Genomic DNA, 20778 nt, shown 5'->3' with positions numbered 1-20778 from the left:
CCAGGGGCCCCTCCCTTGCTTCCCTTTGCCATGCATCCCTCCTACCTCCCACCCACTCTCTGCACTCCCACCCCATCCCCACCGTGTTCCTTCTGGGCTTAGCTGGTGGGCTGCTCCCAGTCTGGTGTCGTCTCTCTTCTGTTCTAGGGGTCTCTGCCTCCACCTGCTGGACAATCCAGATATTCACCACTCCACCCAGGGGGCCAGGGTCACACAAAGAACTTGGCAGGAAATCAGGGTTTAGGGAGCTGCTGCACAGGCAGAAACTCAAGCCCACTGTCTGCCTTTTCCACTGGGAAATCCAAGGCCCTTTGGAGAAGGGATTTGCCTAAGGTCACCCAGTGTGTTAATGGCAGTGCTGGAACTAGAAACTATAACTGTTGACTCCAAGTCTGGTGCTTTGCCCATGACCCTGACAGTCCTCTGCCTAGACGGTGGGTTGCATTTGGGAGGGAAGAATTGAGGTAAGTGTGGGTCTGTCTAATCATTTCTCTGGTGCTGAGTTGAAGCCCAGGCAATTCTTCTGGCTCTAAAAGAAACAGCTCAGAGTTCCAGTCCCAGCCCTGCTGAATTTTATGGCTACGTCCCCCATCTGACAGATGGAATCATTGCTGCTGCCTCTCGGTACCACCTCACCAGGTTACTGTGAGACTCAGGTGAGGTATCGCATGGTAAATGCCTAATGGTAAGGCTGCCTGCTGGTCTGTCTTCTTGCCAGGGTTCCTGGCATCCACCAGGGGGCAGGACGTGGTCATTGTGGCAGCCCCAGAGAACACCACAGTGGTGTCTGGCCAGAGTGTGGTGATGGAATGTGTGGCCTCAGCTGACCCCACCCCTTTTGTGTCCTGGGTCCGACAAGGTGAGTGGAGGGGGTGGAAGAAGTAGGGCATGGGAAGGGAGGGATGTGGTATCTCACATGCCCCTAAGTCAGGGGGATGTATGGGTGACGACCCAGTGGTCACCAACCTTCTGGTGTGGCAGGAACTCCTTTCCCAGGACTGGGTGTGGTGGTCAAGGTCGGAGCTGCGTGGGGAACTGGACAGACTTCCTTGTCACTCTGTGTAACATGTGCTTTACAAAAGCACTTCCAGGCTGCCACTTACAGAACGGTTATTGCAGCCCTCCTGAGGCCAGGTGCTGAGCTAGGTTCTCCACCGTAATTACACATTTCTGTTCCTCACAACGGTGTTACAAGTGAGCACTTGAGAGCTGGGAAGGTGCCACACAGCCAGTGAGTTAGGTGGAACCAGACCCCTCTGTTGGTCCGTGTAACTATAAGGCCAGCTCTGGGTCCACCCCAGCATACTGCTGCCTTTGTGTGACTGGCATCATGCTGGGCACAGTGAACAAAACACAGAGAGGCAGGGACCCTGCCCTCTGAACTCATCGTCTAGTGAGGGATAGAAAACACACATCTATGAAGAGAGGTCTGACAGTATCAGGCTACAAGGGAGAAGTGCCACTGAGTGACTGGAGATGCCATCAGGGTAACGCCAGTGCTGGGCCAAATTTCACTGTGCAGTCTCCTAAGCACTTTCACACCTGTTCTCCTGTCAGCCTCCAAGAGCCCTCTGGGGAGAGGAGGGGCCAAAACTATTTTTCCCAGTGGGCAGATGAGGAAACTGAGGCTCAGAGAGGCAGGTGGAAGAGCCAGGACCCAAGCTTTCAAGTCTGCTCTATTTTTGGTACACCACTTCCTACAGTCCTGTAAAAAGAAAGCAAGGGTTATTTTTGTTTCCATTTGTTGTTAAAAAGTGACTTGTCCCAAGTTGATGGCAGAAGTAAGTTTTAAATCCAGTTCTCTTTACCCCTTTCCCCAACTCATTCTATTACTCTATACATCTTTAAAAATATAAGTTTATATCTCATACTCAAAAGTCTACATCATGAATATATATAGTTTAAAGAAAATAAATTGAACAACTATTAATATGTACCCACCACTGAGCTGATAAAATAGAACAGTGCTGGCATTTTCGCACCTATCTGACCTGCACTGCCTCATTGGACCTGTGACACTTGCCTACTTAGGGGGCCAGCAGGACCCTCGTACTACTGGGATAAACTTGTGGTATCACCTAGAAGTTCTAATGTCAATATTTCTTAATTCCTGATTATGCATCAGGGTCACTCAGAGGACTTACTAAAACTGCAGACTCCTTTCTTCACCCTGGAGAGTCATGATCCAGGAATCTTTTTTTTTTTTTTTTTTTTGCCTGTCACCCAGGCTGGAGTGCAGTGGTGCAATCACAGCTCACTGCAGCCTCCACCTTTTGCTGGCTCAGGTGATCTCCTACCTCAGCCTCCTGAGTAGCTGGGACCACAGGCATGTGCTGCTATGCCCATATTTTTTTGTAGAGACAGGGTTTCTAGATGTTGCGCAGGCAGGTCTCAAACTCCTGGGCTCAAACAACCCACCAATTTTGGCCTCCCAAGGTGCTGGGATTACAGCCATGAGTCATTGCGCCCGGTTCTCCAACTGAAAGTGTGCTCTTCAGCTCTACTACCTATGACTAGTTAGAAATGCAGAATCTGGGGCCCTGCCTTAGGCCTCTACATCTTAACAAGGTCCCCTGCTAATCTGTGATTCGTGTGCACAGTACGGATTTGAGAATTGCTGTCCCGGAGGATCCTGACACCTAGGAAGAGAAGGGCTGGAAAGGAGCTTCATTCCTGACCCCAAGCACTGCTTTCTTTCCAGGAACTTTCTCCACTAAGTCAGGGAAGGGGCATGGGTGTTTTGTTTTTGATTTTGTTTTGTTTTGTTTTTTTGAGACGGAGTCTCGCTCTGTCGCCCAGGCTGGAGTGCAGTGGCCTGATCTCTGTTCACTGCAACTTCTGCCTCCCGGTTCAAGCGATTCTCCTGCCTCAGCTTCCCGAGTAGCTGGGGCTACAGGCGCCCGCCACCACACCTGGCTAATGGTTTGTATTTTTAGTAGAGACTGGGTTTCACTGTGTTAGCCAGGATGGTCTCCATCTCCTGACCTCGTGATCCAACCTCATGATCTGCCCACCTTGGCCTCCCAAAGTGCTGGGATTACAGGCGTGAGCCACTGCTCCTGGCCTGTTTTATTTTCTTTCTCTCTCTCTCTCTCTTTTTTTTTTTTTTTTTTTTTTTTGAGACGGAGTTTTGCTCTGTTTCCCAGGCTGGAGTGCAGTGGTATGATCTTGGCTTACTGCAACCTCCGCCTTCTGGGTTCAAGTGATTCTCCTGTCTCAGCTTCCTGAGTAGCTGGGATTACAGGCATGCACCACCACACTCGGCTAATTTTTGTGTTTTTAGTAGAGATGGGGTTTTGCCATGTTAGCCAGTCTGGTTTCGAACTCCTGACCTCAAGTGATCCACCCGCCTCGGCCTCCCAAAGTGCTGGGATTACAGGTGTGAGCCACTGTGTCTGGCTGTTTTGTTTTCTGACTGCAAATGTTGTACATGTTCACCGTAGAAAACTAGGAAAAAAATAGTTGCAGAAAACACTCCACCACTCAGAGATAAAAATTGTTTATGTACCAGTATACCTTATTTCAGTTTTTTCTATGCATATGTACAGTTTTCTCCCTGAAATTGAGAACATGTGCTGCATTTACAGTTCCAAGTCCTATTTTCATTCAACAGTATACCATAAGCATTTCTCCATCTTTAAAACTTTTTCAAAAAAATTGTAATGACTAATATTCCATACTTTAAATATAGCTATAATGTAATTCACCAGTTCCTGCTGTTGGGTTTTTAAGTCCTTTCCAGTTATCCGCTGTTACAGTTAACACTGCAGTGATCTGCTCTGTTCACAAATACTTGCCTGTACTTCTGATCATCTTCCTAGGACAGGCACACATAAATGGAATCCTTGGCTTCAAGGCCTCGGTGAAGCTCCTTTATGGTCCTTTCTCCAGCATTGCAATTTACTATTTTTAAAAATGTTCTCAAGTTGATGGGTGAAAATTAACATCTATGTTTTAATATCTTTTTTTTTTTTCATAGAGACGGAGTCTCACTATGTTGCCCAGGCTGGTCTTGAACCCCTGGTCTCAAGTGATCCTCCCACCTCAGCCTCCCAAAGTGCCAAGAGTACAGGCATGAGCCACCTTGCCCAGCCTAACATCTGTTTTGAAGTGCCTTTCTTTGATGACATGAAGTTGAACATTTATGTGTTTCTTGGCTTTCTGCATTGCTTCTCTAGATTTTCTGTTCATGTCTACAAGGCAAGGACTTTTTAAATGGTTTTCATTTCACATTGAGATAAAAATTTGTGCGCAATGGAATCGTTGGCTTGGTCCGACCTTACCAGCCCTAGCTTCATCATAGTACTGGGCTGGGACCCCAGGGAAGGAGCATGTCCTTCTTGAGAGAAATGAATACAGTAATGAAAACTGACGAGTGTGCTGAGTACCTATTATCAATATATGCCTGCACTGTGCCAGGGGTTCTCACATTCTTTCAATCCTCATGGAAACCCTGCCAGTTAAGGGCTAATTCCCCCTTACAGATGGAGACAGCCGGGCTCGGAGAGTCCCGGCAAGAGGAGAAAATGAGATTCGGACCAGGGATGGTTGTGTTTGCTTTACCCGGGTGCAGAGTGTTCCTGAGGTCCGGAGAGTGAATGGAAGGGCAGTCCCTAGCGTCCCCTCCAGCGCATCTCCCTCTCCTTCCCCAGACGGGAAGCCCATCTCCACAGATGTCATCGTCCTGGGCCGCACCAACCTACTAATTGCCAGCACGCAGCCCTGGCACTCCGGCGTCTACGTCTGCCGCGCCAACAAGCCCCGCACGCGCGACTTCGCCACTGCCGCCGCCGAGCTCCGCGTGCTGGGTGAGGCGGGCCGAAGGGCGGAGGGAGCGGGTTAGCTGGGGCTGGGGTGAATAGAGCAGGGGGAGGTGGACGGGTGGGTGTGCTGGGGGGACTCAGGCGCTCTCCTGGAGGACGAACTCAGGGAGGAGTCCCTAGTAAGGCGGAGGTGGGGCGAGGGATGGGGACCAGGTAACTGGAGGACGAAGTGCGGGGCGTTGAGTCTGGGATGGAGGGAGAGGGGTGATTAGAGCCTGGCGCGGGTGATTAGCGGGGAGGTGGGACTGGGGTTATTGGGGGGATAGTGGAGTGATCTGAGTAGTACTAAGAAAACTGGGGGGCAGGGTAGATCTGGTAGGTGTGGGAGACATCGGAGGGCAGGGAGGAAGGAGATGGGTAAATTAGGGGTGGGGTTAGATCCGGGAGGAGCGATATTTAGGGGAGGCTGAGGAGGCCTGGGGACAGTTTTGGGAGAGAAAGAGAATGGTCGTTGTGGGGCTGGGGTAAATGGGGAGAAGAAAGGGTAGGTCTGCGCTGAGCCGGAGTAGTTTGGAAAGGGTGAATCAGGGAGAGGTTAGAGTGATTGGAAGGGGAGCGAGGGAGGGCGGTGGGGGGCAGGGTTGGGGTACTGGGGGGAGGGGAAGAGACCTTAGTGGCGGAAGCCCGCGCTCAGCGTCGCCCCTCGCGCCCCCAGCGGCTCCCGCCATCACTCAGGCGCCCGAGGCGCTGTCGCGGACGCGGGCGAGCACAGCGCGCTTCGTGTGCCGCGCGTCGGGGGAGCCGCGGCCAGCGCTGCGCTGGCTGCACAACGGGGCGCCGCTGCGGCCCAACGGGCGCGTCAAGGTCCAGGGCGGCGGTGGCGGCCTGGTCATCACACAGATCGGCCTGCAGGACGCCGGCTACTACCAGTGCGTGGCTGAGAACAGCGCGGGAATGGCGTGCGCTGCCGCGTCGCTGGCCGTGATAGTGCGCGAGGGGCTGCCCAGCGCCCCCACGCGGGTCACCGCTACGCCACTGAGTAGCTCCGCTGTGTTGGTGGCCTGGGAGCGGCCCGAGCTGCACAGCGAGCAGATCATCGGCTTCTCTCTCCACTACCAGAAGGCACGGGGTACGTCGGCCTGGGGCAAGATGCACCAGCGCAGGCCCCTGCGGGGCGCAGCCGGGAGGGGTTCAGGTCGGATGACCGAAAGGTTGCCTGATGGCTACCTCTGCGGCGAGGATGGACTGGGGTAGGAGCCCATAGGAGAGACCCGCATAGGTATGGTAGGTATGGATTAGGCAACTGGCGCTGGAAAGGCCACTGTTTTCCTCAGTCATATTTGTTGAGAGAGGAGGGAGAGGATGTTCCTGGAGCCACCTCCCATGCCAGTTAACTAACTGGAGAGGGGGGTCATTTCCAGAAAGCACTCCCTAACCAGTGGAGGAATTAATACACTGAGACAGGAAGCTGAGGGAGTTTATACACTCCAGCTCAGATTATCTGGGATGATTTAGCTATAAATAGACACCAGGACAATATGAAGGATTCCTAGACAGTCTCCAGCTAGCCAGCACTGAGGGGTGGTACTATGACAGTCCCCTTGTCCCCCGTGTCACCAGGCATGGACAATGTGGAATACCAGTTTGCAGTGAACAACGACACCACAGAACTACAGGTTCGGGACCTGGAACCCAACACAGATTATGAGTTCTACGTGGTGGCCTACTCCCAGCTGGGAGCCAGCCGCACCTCCACCCCAGCACTGGTGCACACACTGGATGATGGTAGGGCCTCTGAACCCACAATGGGCAGATTGGGGTAAAGAGAATTCTCTGGGGAAGGGAGCTCACCCTCTCTTTACTAAGGTAAAGGCATTTTTACCTGCTCATATCATCTTTTGTGCCCTGTAAGAGAGTGGGCAGGGGTTCTTCTCCTCAGTTTACAGTTGGGGAAACTGAGGCCCAGAAAATGAGAATGATGTGCCCAGGTCAGTAGTTCAGCTGGGACTTAAGCCCAGGTCTTGTGATGATTCTGTGTCATGCAGTTCTCCCTGACACCTATGTGCCATCCAGCTGGGGTAGTGGCCAGTGACATTAACCCATTAGACGTGGAAGATTGTGCTCCAAGACTTTTTCCAGCTTCAGGATGGGAAAGATGTCCCCTCATCCTTCAGTTTGGGGCTCCCCTGAGAAGCTCCCTTTCCTCCCTCAGATCCTGGTCCTGGCCTACTTCTGACTTGCTGTGTGACCCAGGCAAGTCTCTGACCGCTCCCGAGCCTCACCTTCCACGTCGGTGGAGCAGAGCTCACGCTGATGTTCTTCTGTCTCAGTCCCCAGTGCAGCACCCCAGCTCTCCCTGTCCAGCCCCAACCCTTCGGACATCAGGGTGGCATGGCTGCCCCTGCCCCCAAGCCTGAGCAATGGGCAGGTGGTGAAGTACAAGATAGAATACGGTTTGGGAAAGGAAGGTGAGTGGGGGCAGGTGGGCTGCAGGCATGTATGGGAATGATCAACGTGAAGAGTGGTCAGGGCTGCTGGAGACCTGAACAGGCTAGGGGAGTCAGAGGAAAGGAAGCAGAGTAGGGGTTGGGGAAGGGTGAACCTGAAAAACACGGGTCTGGGCAGGAATGGAAAGGGAAGACAGGGGCCTAGCTTAAGGCAGAGGGAGGCCTGGGCTCTCACCCCAACCCCTCTACAGCTGCAGTGTGTACTTCTACTGAGTCCCTGCCTCAGTTTCCTTTTCTGGGAAATGGGGGGCTGAGGTGGGAGGATCACTTGACCCCAGAAATTCAAGGCTGCAGGGAACTGTGATCGTGCCATTGTACTCCCATCTGGGTAACAGAGCAGAACTCTGAATCAGAAAAAAATAAAAGGATAAAAAGTTAGGAGAAGGAAGGTAGCTGAGGGACCAGGGGAAGGGTGAGGAAGGAGGGAAAGGTGAGGAAGGAGGGAAGGGTGAGGAAGTGGCCACGGTGGCCCTCAGGGCTCTGGAAGCCAGGCGTTCTTGCTGGCCTTCATGGTCAGCCCCTTGTGTCTGCCTCCCGTGTGTGTGTGTGTGTTGGCAGGGGATGGTCATTGACAGCTCCTGGGGAAACGGGGAAAGCCTGCCATCATTCTCCCTGCAGCTGAGCCCAGGCTGATGGCCTGCATCAGCCAGAGTTGGAGGCTCAAGCGTCAACCCTGGAGCCATAGAATCTGTCCAGGCACTGAGGGGTCAGTGCTGAGAACGCCTCAGGCTCCCATGGGCACGGAGGAACCAGGATGTGAGGTGGAAGAGCTATGTAGGGGGGTTTAGGATTCTGTTCCTCAGGTGGCTACCCAGCAGCCCACCTTTTCTGTCCCCTGCAGATCAGATTTTCTCCACTGAGGTGCGAGGAAATGAGACACAGCTTATGCTGAACTCGCTTCAGCCAAACAAGGTGTATCGAGTACGGATTTCGGCTGGTACAGCAGCCGGCTTCGGGGCCCCCTCCCAGTGGATGCAGCACAGGACGCCCAGTATGCACAACCAGAGCCACGGTACGGGGTTAGAGGAGAGACAGGACAGTGTGTGTGTGACTGTGTGGGTGTGCGTGTGTCCTTGGGACCCAGCACCCCACCCCCCGGCCCCGCCCTCCATCAGAGACCTTCCATGGCTCCCTGCACTTGATGGGCGAGTGAGGCTTAGGTGCAGAGGTGAAGGGCTGAGATCTGGTGTCCCTTCGATTTGCTGTGTGATCTTGGACAAACCATTCTGAGGCTTCATTTACTGCCCAGGAGTGGCATGAGATTGAATAATGTATTGTAACTAAAGTGCTTAGTACATAAAAACTCATTGAATTGTAGCTGCTTCGAAGATGATGGTGATGATGATTGTTTTTGTTGAGAGGCCCAATAGAAGAGTGATTAAATGCTGACCAAACCGGGCTATGTGCTCTCTATGCGACACTGGGCAAATTACTTAACTCTCTGAGCTTCAGTTTTCTTATCTGTAAAGTGAAGGTTGCAGTATTTTCACTATTTTGGAGGGTTGCAAGAATAAAGTTATAATACCTATACAAAGTGCATAGGACAGTGTTTGACACATTGCAAGCTCCTCACTCTCAAGAGGGTCTCCCTACTGTAACGGTGGTGTCCCTCCTTCCTGGCCTCAGCAACCACCACCCCCACTGCCCCTGATGTTTGATCCTTCAGAAGACTTCACAGAGGCCGATTCTGTGCCAGGTGCTATCAGCCTGCTCCAGAGGTGCTCTTTGCTGACCCCTTTGCAAATGCCCAGCAGACACCCCTGCATGCCCTGCACTCTGTGCTTGTAGAACAGTGAGTTCACCTCTAGACCGAGCCCAGGACTGGCACTTAGAGTGGTGGCTGAGTGGTGATGTGTTGGGAGAATGCTGGCAAGGCTCTCACTGAATGCCATCTTCCTGCCTCTTCCTCATGCCTCTTCCCTGTCTCCTATCCCTGGTCTCCTTCTCCTCATTCTGCATTCTGTTTCTTAATTTTCCCATCCTGCTCCTCTGCCCCCCAGTCCCTTTTGCCCCTGCAGAGTTGAAGGTGCAGGCAAAGATGGAGTCCCTGGTCGTGTCATGGCAGCCACCCCCTCACCCCACCCAGATCTCTGGCTACAAACTATATTGGCGGGAGGTGGGGGCTGAGGAGGAGGCCAATGGCGATCGCCCGCCAGGGGGCCGTGGAGACCAGGCTTGGGATGTGGGGCCTGTCCGGCTCAAGAAGAAAGTGAAGCAGTATGAGCTGACCCAGCTAGGTGAGGAGGGCTGGGGGTAGGGGGAGGGAGGGATGTAGCTTCAGTGGGGACTGGGCAAGCTGTGTGAAGGAGTTAGAGATGGGATGCCCTCTGTGGACGGGAGAGTGACCCCAGATGTCCCCCTAGCCATTAAGCCCTGTAACCTTCCCCAGTCCCTGGCCGGCTGTACGAGGTGAAGCTCGTGGCATTCAACAAACATGAGGACGGCTATGCAGCAGTGTGGAAGGGCAAGACGGAGAAGGCGCCCGCACCAGGTGAGGGCGGTGGGGGAAGAAGGTGGGGAGGGCTCAGGTGAGGGTTCTGCTAGCCGCTTCCTCTTCTTTTCCTTTGGGCCAGCCTGGTGAACAGGCACTTTAGTAGCCTCGGCTCATGCCCAAACCCATTCTCCTAGGATCAGGGGTCCTCTTTTAGCTCCAGAGAGCCTCTGTCACGGAGAGAAGCTTGTTTGTTCACTGTCTTAGGCCTGCCACCTTATTTTCATTAGCCATGAATAGTGCTGATTTCCAAAGTTTGAACAGAGGGAAACCCTATGGTTGATCAGTAACTCCTGACCCCAAGTTTGACTGTAAAACAAGTTTTTTTAAAACACATTTGTCTACATCACACTATCAGACTATCTCTCAAGTCTAAGAAGAGTGAGTATCCCTGTGTGACCTAACGGGAAACTGAGGCTCAGAGAGGAAAAGGAACTTGTCCAAGGTCGCACAGAGTCTAGGCTAGAACCGGGACTCCTGGTTTCCAGGCAAAACTCTTTCCACTGCACTACACTGCCTTGTGGCCCTGCATTGGACACCTCAGTTGCCCATCATGACACTCCCTCACCCCTAACTTCCCAGCCACGTGGTTTAGCAGAGGGAGTAATCAACCAGAAGCCATGAAGCTTGGGTTCTTTTTTTTTGAGACAGAGTCTCACTCTGTTGCCCAGGCTGGAGTGCAATGGTGTGATCTCAGCTCACTGCAACTTCTGCCTCCTGGGTTCAAGCAATTCTTGTGCCTCGGCCTCCTGAGCAGCTGGGATTACAGATGTGCGCCACAACACCTGGCTAATTTTTGTACTTTTAGTAGAGACGGGGTTTCACCGTGTTGGCCAGGCTGGTCTCGAACTCCCGACCTCAGGTGATCCACCCACCTTGGCCTCCCAACGTGCTGGGATTACAGGTGTGAGCCACCACACCCAGCTGAGTTCTAATTCCAGTTTGTTCATTTCTTCATTCAGCAAATATTTCGCTGAGTGTCTACTAAGTGCCAGCTGCTTTGGGAATTTAGTGGTGGACGACACAAATAAGGTTCCTGCTCTCTTGGGGTTTATGTTTCTAAAATAAACACTTATAAATACAGTGGTTGTTATATTTCAATTTCCTATCTATTTTTAAAATATTAAATAATTTAATCCTCATAACAACGCCATGAGGTAGGTACTATCATTAGAATAGTGAATGGAGACACAGAGAAGGTAAGTAATTTCTCCAAGGTCACACAGCTAGTAAGTGTCAGAGCACTTGGTTCCAGAGTCTGGTTCCATGGTTATTCATTGCTGTGATTTGCTGCCTCTCTCTTTATTACGTTCTTACAGACTAGTGTTCCACAGTCAAAAATCAAATTCCTGAAAGCCTCAATTGCCTTATCTGTGAAGTAGGAATGATGCCACTCAACTCACAGGATCAAAGGAGAGGGTCAAAGAAACAGCCTTGAGAACTGTAAACCACTATACATATTTAAGGATGAATATCCTTCCTCCCTTCCTCACACTCTAGTTTTCACCTTTCAGACATGCCTATCCAGAGGGGACCACCCCTGCCTCCAGCCCACGTCCATGCAGAATCAAACAGCTCCACATCCATCTGGCTTCGGTGGAAAAAGCCAGACTTCACCACAGTCAAGATTGTCAACTACACTGTGCGCTTCAGCCCCTGGGGGCTCAGGAATGCCTCCCTGGTCACCTATTACACCAGGTGGGGACTAATGCCTTTACTAATGTAAAGAAGGGAGGAAGAGCAGGTGGGGGGTGGTGGTGGGAAGGCAGCAGGTGGTGATCAGGGAAGGGCCTCTGGGATTCAGGAACATGTCATGGCTCACCCGTTACACTGAGGCCACACAGAGGGGCTGCACAGGGTCCACGTCCTTGCCTGCTGACTAGATGGTAGCGAGGAGGCCATCCAATCCCGTCCCCTCACAACAGAGCCTTGTTCTCAAACTCTGGAGAATGTGACACAGGACAGACCTGTTTCTCCAACCTCAGAGGGCTCCCAGTCTGATGGTGAAGAGAACCCCGCCCCTGTCCTCAGAGCTGCTCCCTCCACCCTGTCAGATGGGGAGACAGAGCCTGAGGAGCCTGAGGTTTGGCAGAGGAAAGTCGCATAAAAAGCAACTCATATATACAATTGCCATGAAGGCAAAATTAAGCCAAAGAAAAGATGCATCGGAGATGATTCCATAGGTGGAGAATAACTTGGATTAATCCAGGAAGGTTTCCTGGAGGAAGGGGTCTGATTTCGAGATTGGACTCGGAGCAGCATACATCCAGACTTCTCTGTAGGTCCCTGGGTGGTGGTAGTGGCCTCCAGGCCAGGGAGCAGCTTCCCTTCCCAGGGTAAAGCCTGGGGCTGGGGCTGACTGCAGGGGAGTAGATTTGGAGGGGTCTGCCCTGCTGGGAGAGTGTGCCTGAGAGCACCAGTCACGTTTCTTGCCTTAGCAGTTCTGGAGAAGACATCCTCATTGGCGGCTTGAAGCCATTCACCAAATACGAGTTTGCAGTGCAGTCTCACGGCGTGGACATGGATGGGCCTTTCGGCTCTGTGGTGGAGCGTTCCACCCTGCCTGACCGTGAGTGTCTCCCAGCCCCTTGCCACCAACCCATCTTTTACCCAACTCCTTCTTGCCCCAGCAGCAAGAAACATACCTCAGAACCCCAAGGTTTGGGCAGAGCTGAGGGCAGAAGAGTTTCTGGGAGGGGAGGAACGTTAAGTCCCTCCAACCACACCCACTGTTTTATAGAATTCCCCAACTAGAAACCAGACCTCATCTTCGCTTTGCGGCTTGTTCCATGAAGGAGGAAGAAGGGAGGTCATGTCCTCATGCTCTGTCCCCCAGCTCTGACGTCTCTCCCTATCTCCTCTCCTGCACCCCAGGGCCCTCCACACCCCCATCCGACCTGCGACTGAGCCCCCTGACACCGTCCACGGTTCGGCTGCACTGGTGCCCCCCTACAGAGCCCAACGGGGAGATCGTGGAGTATCTGATCCTGTACAGCAACAACCACACGCAGCCTGAGCACCAGTGGACCTTGCTCACCACGGAGGGTGAGGGCTCCCGCCCCAGGGCACCTGTGCAAGAGCTTCCCAGCCTCTCCCGCTTCCAGCAGTGAGAACAGTGCTGGGGTTTGTTCCAGGGGCTTCTGGGAGAAGCAGGCAGAAGCTGCTGCCTAAGTGGAGAGCAGACTTTCCCAGTCCCACTTCCCTGTCCACCTCTGCATCCACCCACCCCGTCCACCATCCCTGCTCTCCCTGCCTCCCTCACCCCCAGGAAACATCTTCAGTGCTGAGGTCCATGGCCTGGAGAGCGACACTCGGTACTTCTTCAAGATGGGGGCGCGCACAGAGGTGGGGCCTGGGCCTTTCTCCCGTCTGCAGGATGTGATCACGCTCCAGGAGAAGCTGTCAGGTATGAGCGCAGGGCAGCCCAGGTTTCCCAGAAGCCCCTGGAGTTGACTTCCAAGCCCATGCCTGTGGACACAACTACAATTTCATTGTTTTGCACAGCTGTCCTCCAGGTTTGGTGGGGGCAGAGCAAATGTGAAGGGGAAATAGGTGTGGTTCAGTGATAACTTGGTTCAGAGGTCAGGTTTGTGGGGGATTGGCTTTTTTTTTTTTTTTTTTTTGAGATGGAGTTTCACTCTTGTTGCCCAGGCTAGAGTGCAATGACGTGATCTTGGCTCACTGCAACCTCTGCCTCCCAGGTTCAAGCGATTCTTCTGCCTCAGCCTCCCAAATAGCTGGGATTACAGGCACACACCACCATGCCCAGCTAATTTTTGTATTTTTAGTAGAGACAGGATTTCACCATGTTGGCCAGGCTGGTCTCAAACTCCTGACCTCGTAATCCGCCCACCTTGGCCCCCTAAAGTGCTGGGATTACAGGCGTGAGCCACCGTGCCCAGCCAATTTTTGTATTTTTTAGTAAAGACGGGGTTTCACCACATTGGCCAGGCTGGTCTCAAACTCCTTACCTCAGGTGATCCACCTGCCTCATCCTCCCAAAGTGCTGGGATTACAGGTGTAAGCCACTGCATCCAGCTGGGACTGGCTTTAGAGACCAGTTTCTTTGGGAAATTGCTTTGATTGGAGGATTAACTTGGTGAGGTGATGAGCTTTATGGGGTGGAGGTGGACAGCAGGACTGGCTACATGATTTCCAGGGCCCAGTGCAAAATGAAAAGGTGTTATCCCTTATTTTAAAAATTAGAGGTCGGACGGCCGGGCGCGGTGGCTTACGCCTGTAATCTCAGCACTTTGGGAGGCCGAGGCGGGCGGATCACGAGGTCAGGAGATCGGGACCATCCTGGCTAACATGGTGAAACTCTGTCTCTACTAAAAATAAAAAAAAAAAAATTAGCCGGGCGTGGTGGCAGATGCCTGTAGTCCCAGCTACTCCGGAGGCTGAGGCAGGAGAATGGCGTGAACCCGGGAGGAGGAGGTTGCAGTGAGCCAAGATCATGCCACTGCACTGCAGCCTAGGCAACAGAGCAAGACTGTGTCTCAAAAAAAAAACTAAAGGTCGGGCATGGTGGCTCATGCTTGTAATCCAAAGTGCTCATGCACTTTGGAAGGCTGAGATGAGAGGATAACTTGAGGCCAGGAGTTGGAGACCAGCCTGGACAACATGGTGAAACCCTGTCTCCACAAAATTTTAAAAATTATCTGGGTGTGGTAGCTCATGCCTGTGGTCACAGCTGCTTGGGAGGCTGAGGTGGGAGGATCACTTGAGCCCAGGAGGTTGAGGCTACAGCGAGCCGTGTTCATGCCACTGCACTCCGGCCTGGGTGACGGAGCAAGACCCTGTCTCAAAAAAAAAAAAAATTAGGCCGGGCGCGGTGGCTCATGCTTGTAATCCCAGCACTTTGGGAGGCTGAGGCGGGTGGATCACAAGGTCAGGAGATCGAGACCACGGTGAAACCCCGTCTCTACTAAAAATACAAAAAAATTAGCTGGGCGTGGTGGCAGGCGCCTGTAGTCCCAGCTACTTGGAGAGGCTGAGGCAGGAGAATGGCGTGAACCCGGGAGGCGGAGCTTGCAGTGAGCCAAAATCGCGCCACCGCACTCCAGCCTGGGCGACAGAGCGAGACTCCGTCTCAAAAAAAAAAAAAAAAATTAGAATTTTAAGGTGGTGACAGCAGAGCATTAACTCAAGTGTGGGGCCCATCCAAGCATGGGGTCTGTGCACCTGCACATGTTGCACACCCATGCAACAGCCCTGGGAGCAGGCAACACGTGCTTCACCAAAGGCCAGTTTGAGGCAGACAGACCATAACTTCTGGGTGTGTTTTGGGGAGGACAGTCAGAGGGAGAGGTAGTAGTGGTTTTTGTGAGGCTCAGGGCCCTCCTGTCCTTGTGTCAGAAGATTGTGAGCATCTGAAGGGTGAGGGTCCAGCTGGTGTCTCCTGAGAAAGCCATGGATAGTCCTGATCTATGCCCTGTGCCCTTCTTCTGCCCTGACCTGCTCTGTGCCTCTCTCTCTCCCACCAGACTCACTGGACATGCACTCAGTCACGGGCATCATCGTGGGTGTCTGCCTGGGCCTCCTCTGCCTCCTGGCCTGCATGTGTGCTGGCCTGCGCCGCAGCCCCCACAGGTGAGCAGGGGAGCCAGTCTGACTTCAGGGAAGGGAGACTTCCAGGAAGGGCTGCAGAATGGGCCATCAGGGAAAGTGGCCATGACTTGCCCTTGGCACTCCCAGGACCACCGTTAAAGTTAGGACTCTGGGTTGAAGGAATCAGGGATGATGTCCTCATGAGAATGGGGAGTGGACTTAGGGGAGCCCCAGGCTACCCCCCTCAGCAAGGCCAACAGAACTGCCTGGCTCCCACTTCCTCTGTAGCTGCCAGCATCTTGGAAAGAGGGGCCCCAAATCTCCAGATGCCTGGAGCCAAGGGAAGAAGAGCCCTGTTTATAGCATCAGGCTGTTTTGAACAATAGCAGTTTTTCTTACTCATTGCACAGACCTGGAAAGCAAGTCCCAGAGATGGGCAGGAACCTGATCCCAGGCCCGCCCCGACCCCTTACTCTGACCGCTATGCCTTGTTTTCCGTCTTCCCTTCCAGGGAATCCCTCCCAGGCCTGTCCTCCACCGCCACCCCTGGGAATCCCGCGCTGTACTCCAGAGCTCGGCTTGGCCCCCCCAGCCCCCCAGCTGCCCATGAACTGGAGTCCCTTGTGCACCCCCATCCCCAGGACTGGTCCCCGCCACCCTCAGACGTGGAGGACAGGGCTGAAGTGCACAGCCTTATGGGTGGCGGTATTTCTGAAGGCCGGAGTCACTCCAAAAGAAAGGTAGGTCAGAGCCCCACATTGCGGCTCATTTCTAAATAGGACACCAGGGGGCGACAGAGCACAACGCGTGGCTATGCGAGCACGGCTCTACCTCCTCTTCGGAGCCGGCTGCGGACGCTAAGGGCCTCTCTCCCTCCTCCACGGAATGGTTGGCTGGTCAGGGAAGCACATGGGCCTCCATACCCTGGCAGAATAGGTCAGCCTGGTTCTCACGAAGGAAAGGGCCTCCCAGCAGGTGACCCAGGGTAGCCAGAACACCCAGCTCTCTCCTCATCCCTGGAGCTGGGGAGACCTCTGAGACCCAGACATCCCTGTGTGGGGAGAAGAGGCCAGTCGGCTTGGTTGTGGCCAAGTGGGACTGGGACCGGGATAAGGTGAGGCCTTCGCAGGGCTGGTCCCTTTCATGCTGGCAAGGGTGGCACATCCCACCCGACTCCGACCCGTCCTCCCTCACCCTCTCCCCGCCTGGCTCGGACACCGCGGGCTTTGCAGAGCGTCTGGTGTTCCGCTCCTCTGCAAAAGGACTCATCCTCAGATTACCCCGCTGACTCTGAGCCCTTTCCATGCTCCTTCCCTGAGCCTTGGAGAGGGAGAGAGCAGCGGGTGACAATCTGGACCCTGCTCCCCCGCGGCCCATCCCAATTCCCTCCCCTGGGCTTCCCTCTCCCAGCCAATCCTGGTGGTGCCCCTTAGTGTCCCCTTCTTTCCCCCGTGCAGATCTCCTGGGCCCAACCAAGCGGGCTGAGCTGGGCTGGTTCCTGGGCAGGCTGTGAGCTGCCCCAGGCAGGTCCCCGGCCGGCTCTGACCCGGGCCCTGCTGCCCCCTGCTGGAACTGGGCAGACGCTGTTGCTGCAGGCTCTGGTGTACGACGCCATAAAGGTCAGCGCGTTGGAAGGAAGGGGCAGGAAAGGAGGAAAGGGTCTCTCTGCTTGTGAAGAGGAAGTAATGAGTTCTCTGGAGACCTCTGGGTGGTAACTTCCGCGGGGATAAAAGTCTAGCCAGGAGACCCCTGGAGCCTCCAAAGGTTGAGTAGGTGGAGGGCAGGCCAGTTTGCAGGAACCTGTTTCAACCTGGATTACAAACAGTCCCTCCTCTACCCGCACCTAAGTGGGCCACAGCAGTTCCTGGATCTGAGGGTGTGGCTGGCCTGAGTACGCTCAGCCCTTCCTCCTGTCCCCAGAGGCCCTGACTGAGTCTGGTACTCCTGAAACTCCTGGACGAGGGCAAATGGGAAGTATTCCATCATTCCCTGACTTTGTATAGGTTCGAATAGTTCCTGTGTATCCTTTACCGGCTCCCATGTGATACCTACTCTGATGGAGGGTCAGACTTTCTGCCCCATGTACGCTGGTCATTCGGATGATTACTCTCAGTAATGGTCACTTTATCTTTGTGTTCTCTGCTCTGATCAGGGCAATGGGAGGAAGAAGTCACCCCCAGCCTGCAGGAACCAGGTGGAGGCTGAAGTCATTGTCCACTCTGATTTTAGTGCATCTAACGGGAACCCTGACCTCCATCTCCAAGACCTGCAGCCTGAGGACCCTCTGCCTCCGGAGGCTCCTGATCTCATCTCGGGTGTTGGGGATCCAGGGCAGGGGGCAGCCTGGCTGGACAGGGAGCTGGGAGGGTGTGAGCTGGCAGCCCCCGGGCCAGACAGACTTACCTGCTTGCCAGAGGCAGCCAGTGCTTCCTGCTCCTACCCAGACCTCCAGCCAGGCGAGGTGCTAGAGGGGACCCCTGGAGACAGCTGCCAGCTCAAAGCCCCCTGCCCTCTAGGAGCCAGCCCAGGCCTGCCCAGATCCCCGGTCTCCTCCTCTGCCTAGCTCTTCCCAGAGGGTGTGGTTTGGGGCAGGCAGGTATGGATCACATAGGATGTGACACCTGTGGCCGTGTATGTCCACATGTGTGCCTGTAGATACATCATCAAGCCCTTTGGAGCTTCCTAAGGTGCTTTGGCTGTGGGGAGAGGAAGACATGGATTATTCACTCCCCCCATACTCTTTGTGATACACATGTGACATGTGAAAGACATACGAGACACTGTTACATGTGATGTGCACATGTGTGAAGTGCATGTATGTGTACTGGTTGTTAAGCTGGGAAACCGTGGCCCAGGCAGTGGTCACTACAGCCTGATTGGTCCTCCAGGTCAGGACGGTGCCCCACAGTGGTCAGTCCCCAGCCCTGTGGGCCCCCACCTCCATCACCCAGCCTTTTATTACACACTCTGAGAGTGTCTCCAATGCCTGTCTGACAAAGACAGTCCCAGCCCATTTTCCTGTCTGGCTGGGTTGAGTGCAAGCAGGCTCTGAATGCCTAGCATTTTAGCCGCATCACCTCCCAGCTCCTTATTGCCCAAATAGAGAGGGTGGCCCTGGCTCCCCTCCGAGCAACTCTGCATTTAATTTTGTAATTTGGGAAGTGCCTGGTTTTGAAAATCCGCTTTCTCTCACTCTTCCCCTCCTTCCTTGCCCCTGGCTGCTCTAGTGTTCTGTCTCCCAGTCACCTCGCTGTCCCAGCACCAGTGCCCTTCTCCTGCTCCCAGATACTGTTTCCTTTCCTCTCTCCTGTTTTCCTTCCTCTGCTATCTCTCTCACCCCTCCCAGGCTGTGTCATCTGGTTCTCCTGCCTGGGTTCAAACTCTGCATCCTTCTCTAACAACGTGACTACCTCATGTCTGCTTCAAGGCCCCCGTGCCCCTCCTGTATCCACGGCTGCCGTGCACTCGCCTGCCATCCTCCTGCCTCCTCTTCACTCAGTGCTTCTGCTTGCCCTGCCCCAGGCAGCCCACCCATGCCCAGTGTGGGTGTGGAGAAGACCTTCTGGCTTCCCTGCATCTTGCCTTTGGGATTGGGATCCAAGGGTTCTCCATGGATGGATCCAAGTCATAGAGGGGAATGTTTGAGACAGGGAAGGGGACTGTGATCCAGAGGCTCAGAATAAAAAGATGCCCTCCCTTCTATGCAGGGGGGCAAGTTTACTGGATGGAGATGATTTGGGCCTTTCTTCCAGAAGAAGCTAAAGGAAGTGAAGGGGAGTGAGAGTTCAGGGAGGCTTTTCCCACCCTGTGAGGCTTGATTTGATCTGGGTTGGGGATGACAGGAATCTCACCCTCTGGGGTGCTGGCAGGGAGGTCTTTGCACAGGAAAAGGGGTAGCTCATTTCAGTTTGTTTTTTCTTTAAATTGAATCCTCAAGTCATTTTCTGTTCACCTGCCGCACAGGGACAAGCTTGACTTCTATTTTCTGTGTAGTGAAAACAATGTCATTTATTTGGTTTTTCAGCTCAGCCCTCTCATAGGAGCATAGAATGTTAGGGTCTTTACTCCCTAATGATGTCTGATTGGCACATCAAGAGTTAACTCTGGCTTCTGGGCCAAATTGGAAATAACCAGTCCATTTTTCCTTTTTTTTTTTTTTTTAATGGTGAAATGTCTCTTAGCACAGTTGCGGCTTCCTCAAACCCTGAAAGCATCTGTGTTTATTATACTCGGGTGTCACTCACTGTTGATGTCTGCACCTACGTTTCCACCTCCTCCCCGTCCTTCAGCCAGCCTATGATAACACTAAAGATTATTAATGTTGGTTTTGTATCTCGTTAAAGACAGAATTGTCACTTGTACTATTTCCGTAGCATTCAGCGCTGCTGTGGCTAACACCACTGAGTATGTTTCATCATTGCTCTGAAGGTCAAAAGCCTCATTTTATTTTGCTGGTTTGATTTTTTTTTTTTAAAGAAGAAAAAAAAACTGCCCTGAATTAAATGGCTGTTTTAACAGTAGGCTCTTAGCATTACACCACATAGTCATTTTTCATGTTCTTGTTTAACAGGCACTGAGGTTCTGGTTTAAATTAAATAGCTGCAAATGAGACAATTTATAACCCATTAGGTGGGGTGGAAAATTGTTTCTCAAAAGCAAATAAGTAATAAATCTGGTATCTGCCTATAACTCACAGTTGATAAGAAAGTGGCCATTTCTCACTAGCATTATATATGATTTGGGCTCTGGGTAATTTGGAAGTGTTAGGTTTGTGTCTTTGTAGCAGTATTTTTATTAGAAAAGAATCTACTGGCCTTTTACAGGGTATTAATCCCTTTGTCACCTACCATTGATGCCTTAAGTTTTTTGAGTCTCAATTAAAAATCTTCCTTTTCTTGATGCGTGACAAGTGTAATCAGTACTTGCTCATTTATTTGTCTGTATTTAGTTTATGCTGTACTATTTAATTATCCTTCCAGCGTTTTTTTTTCTCCTTACAAATATGATATTCTTTAGTGTTAAGCTAAGGCATTGATTCATGTATCTGTCCTTATAACGAATTAATAAACTATTTTCCAGAAATGGGGAATTCTCTTTTGGAACCATTGACTATGACTAGAATTTCCTCAGCCTTTGTGCCCTAGGGAGTTTATTTCTTACTGGGATGGGAAATGATGTTGTTGTTGTTGTTTCTGAGACAGGATCTCTCTCTGTCGCCCAGGCTGGAGTACAGTGGCACAATCACAGCTCGCTGCAGACTCAGCCTCCTGGGTTCAAGCAGTCTTGTCACTGTAGCCTCCCTAGTAGCTGGGACTACAGGCACATGCCACCATGCCTGGCTAATATTAAAAAAAAATTTTTTTTTATAGAGATGTGGTCTTGTTATCTTACCCAGACTCGTTATCTTACTCCTGGGCTATCTTACCCAGACTCGTTATCTTACTCCTGGGCTATCTTACCCAGACTC

General features: G+C 52.7%; 1 protein-coding gene across 2 annotated transcripts in view; it reads left to right on the top strand.

Annotated features, from left to right (window-relative positions):
- Window positions 1-20393, top strand: part of IGDCC4 (immunoglobulin superfamily DCC subclass member 4) — a 41804-nt gene extending 21411 nt beyond the window's left edge. The window contains exons 5-20 of one of the 2 annotated variants that reach the window (XM_030814579.1): window positions 719-859; window positions 4653-4808; window positions 5479-5892; window positions 6384-6548; window positions 7094-7231; window positions 8112-8282; window positions 9271-9507; window positions 9660-9761; window positions 11276-11459; window positions 12203-12330; window positions 12636-12806; window positions 13030-13167; window positions 15248-15353; window positions 15823-16051; window positions 16769-16930; window positions 17464-20393. In XM_030814579.1, the coding sequence (XP_030670439.1) occupies window positions 719-859; window positions 4653-4808; window positions 5479-5892; window positions 6384-6548; window positions 7094-7231; window positions 8112-8282; window positions 9271-9507; window positions 9660-9761; window positions 11276-11459; window positions 12203-12330; window positions 12636-12806; window positions 13030-13167; window positions 15248-15353; window positions 15823-16051; window positions 16769-16930; window positions 17464-17874 (3053 nt within the window). In that variant the 3' untranslated portion in view covers window positions 17875-20393. Of the gene's footprint in view, window positions 1-718; window positions 860-4652; window positions 4809-5478; window positions 5893-6383; window positions 6549-7093; window positions 7232-8111; window positions 8283-9270; window positions 9508-9659; window positions 9762-11275; window positions 11460-12199; window positions 12331-12635; window positions 12807-13029; window positions 13168-15247; window positions 15354-15822; window positions 16052-16768; window positions 16931-17463 lie in introns of both variants that reach the window. The other variant, XM_030814578.1, reaches the window with a different exon arrangement.
- Window positions 20394-20778: the final 385 nt, after the last annotated feature.

This window comes from Nomascus leucogenys, chromosome 6 (assembly GCF_006542625.1).
Source record: "Nomascus leucogenys isolate Asia chromosome 6, Asia_NLE_v1, whole genome shotgun sequence".
Taxonomy (NCBI): Eukaryota; Metazoa; Chordata; class Mammalia; order Primates; family Hylobatidae; genus Nomascus; species Nomascus leucogenys.
The sequence above is the reverse complement of the archived record's forward strand: the minus strand, read 5'-3'. Positions and strand labels throughout refer to the sequence as shown.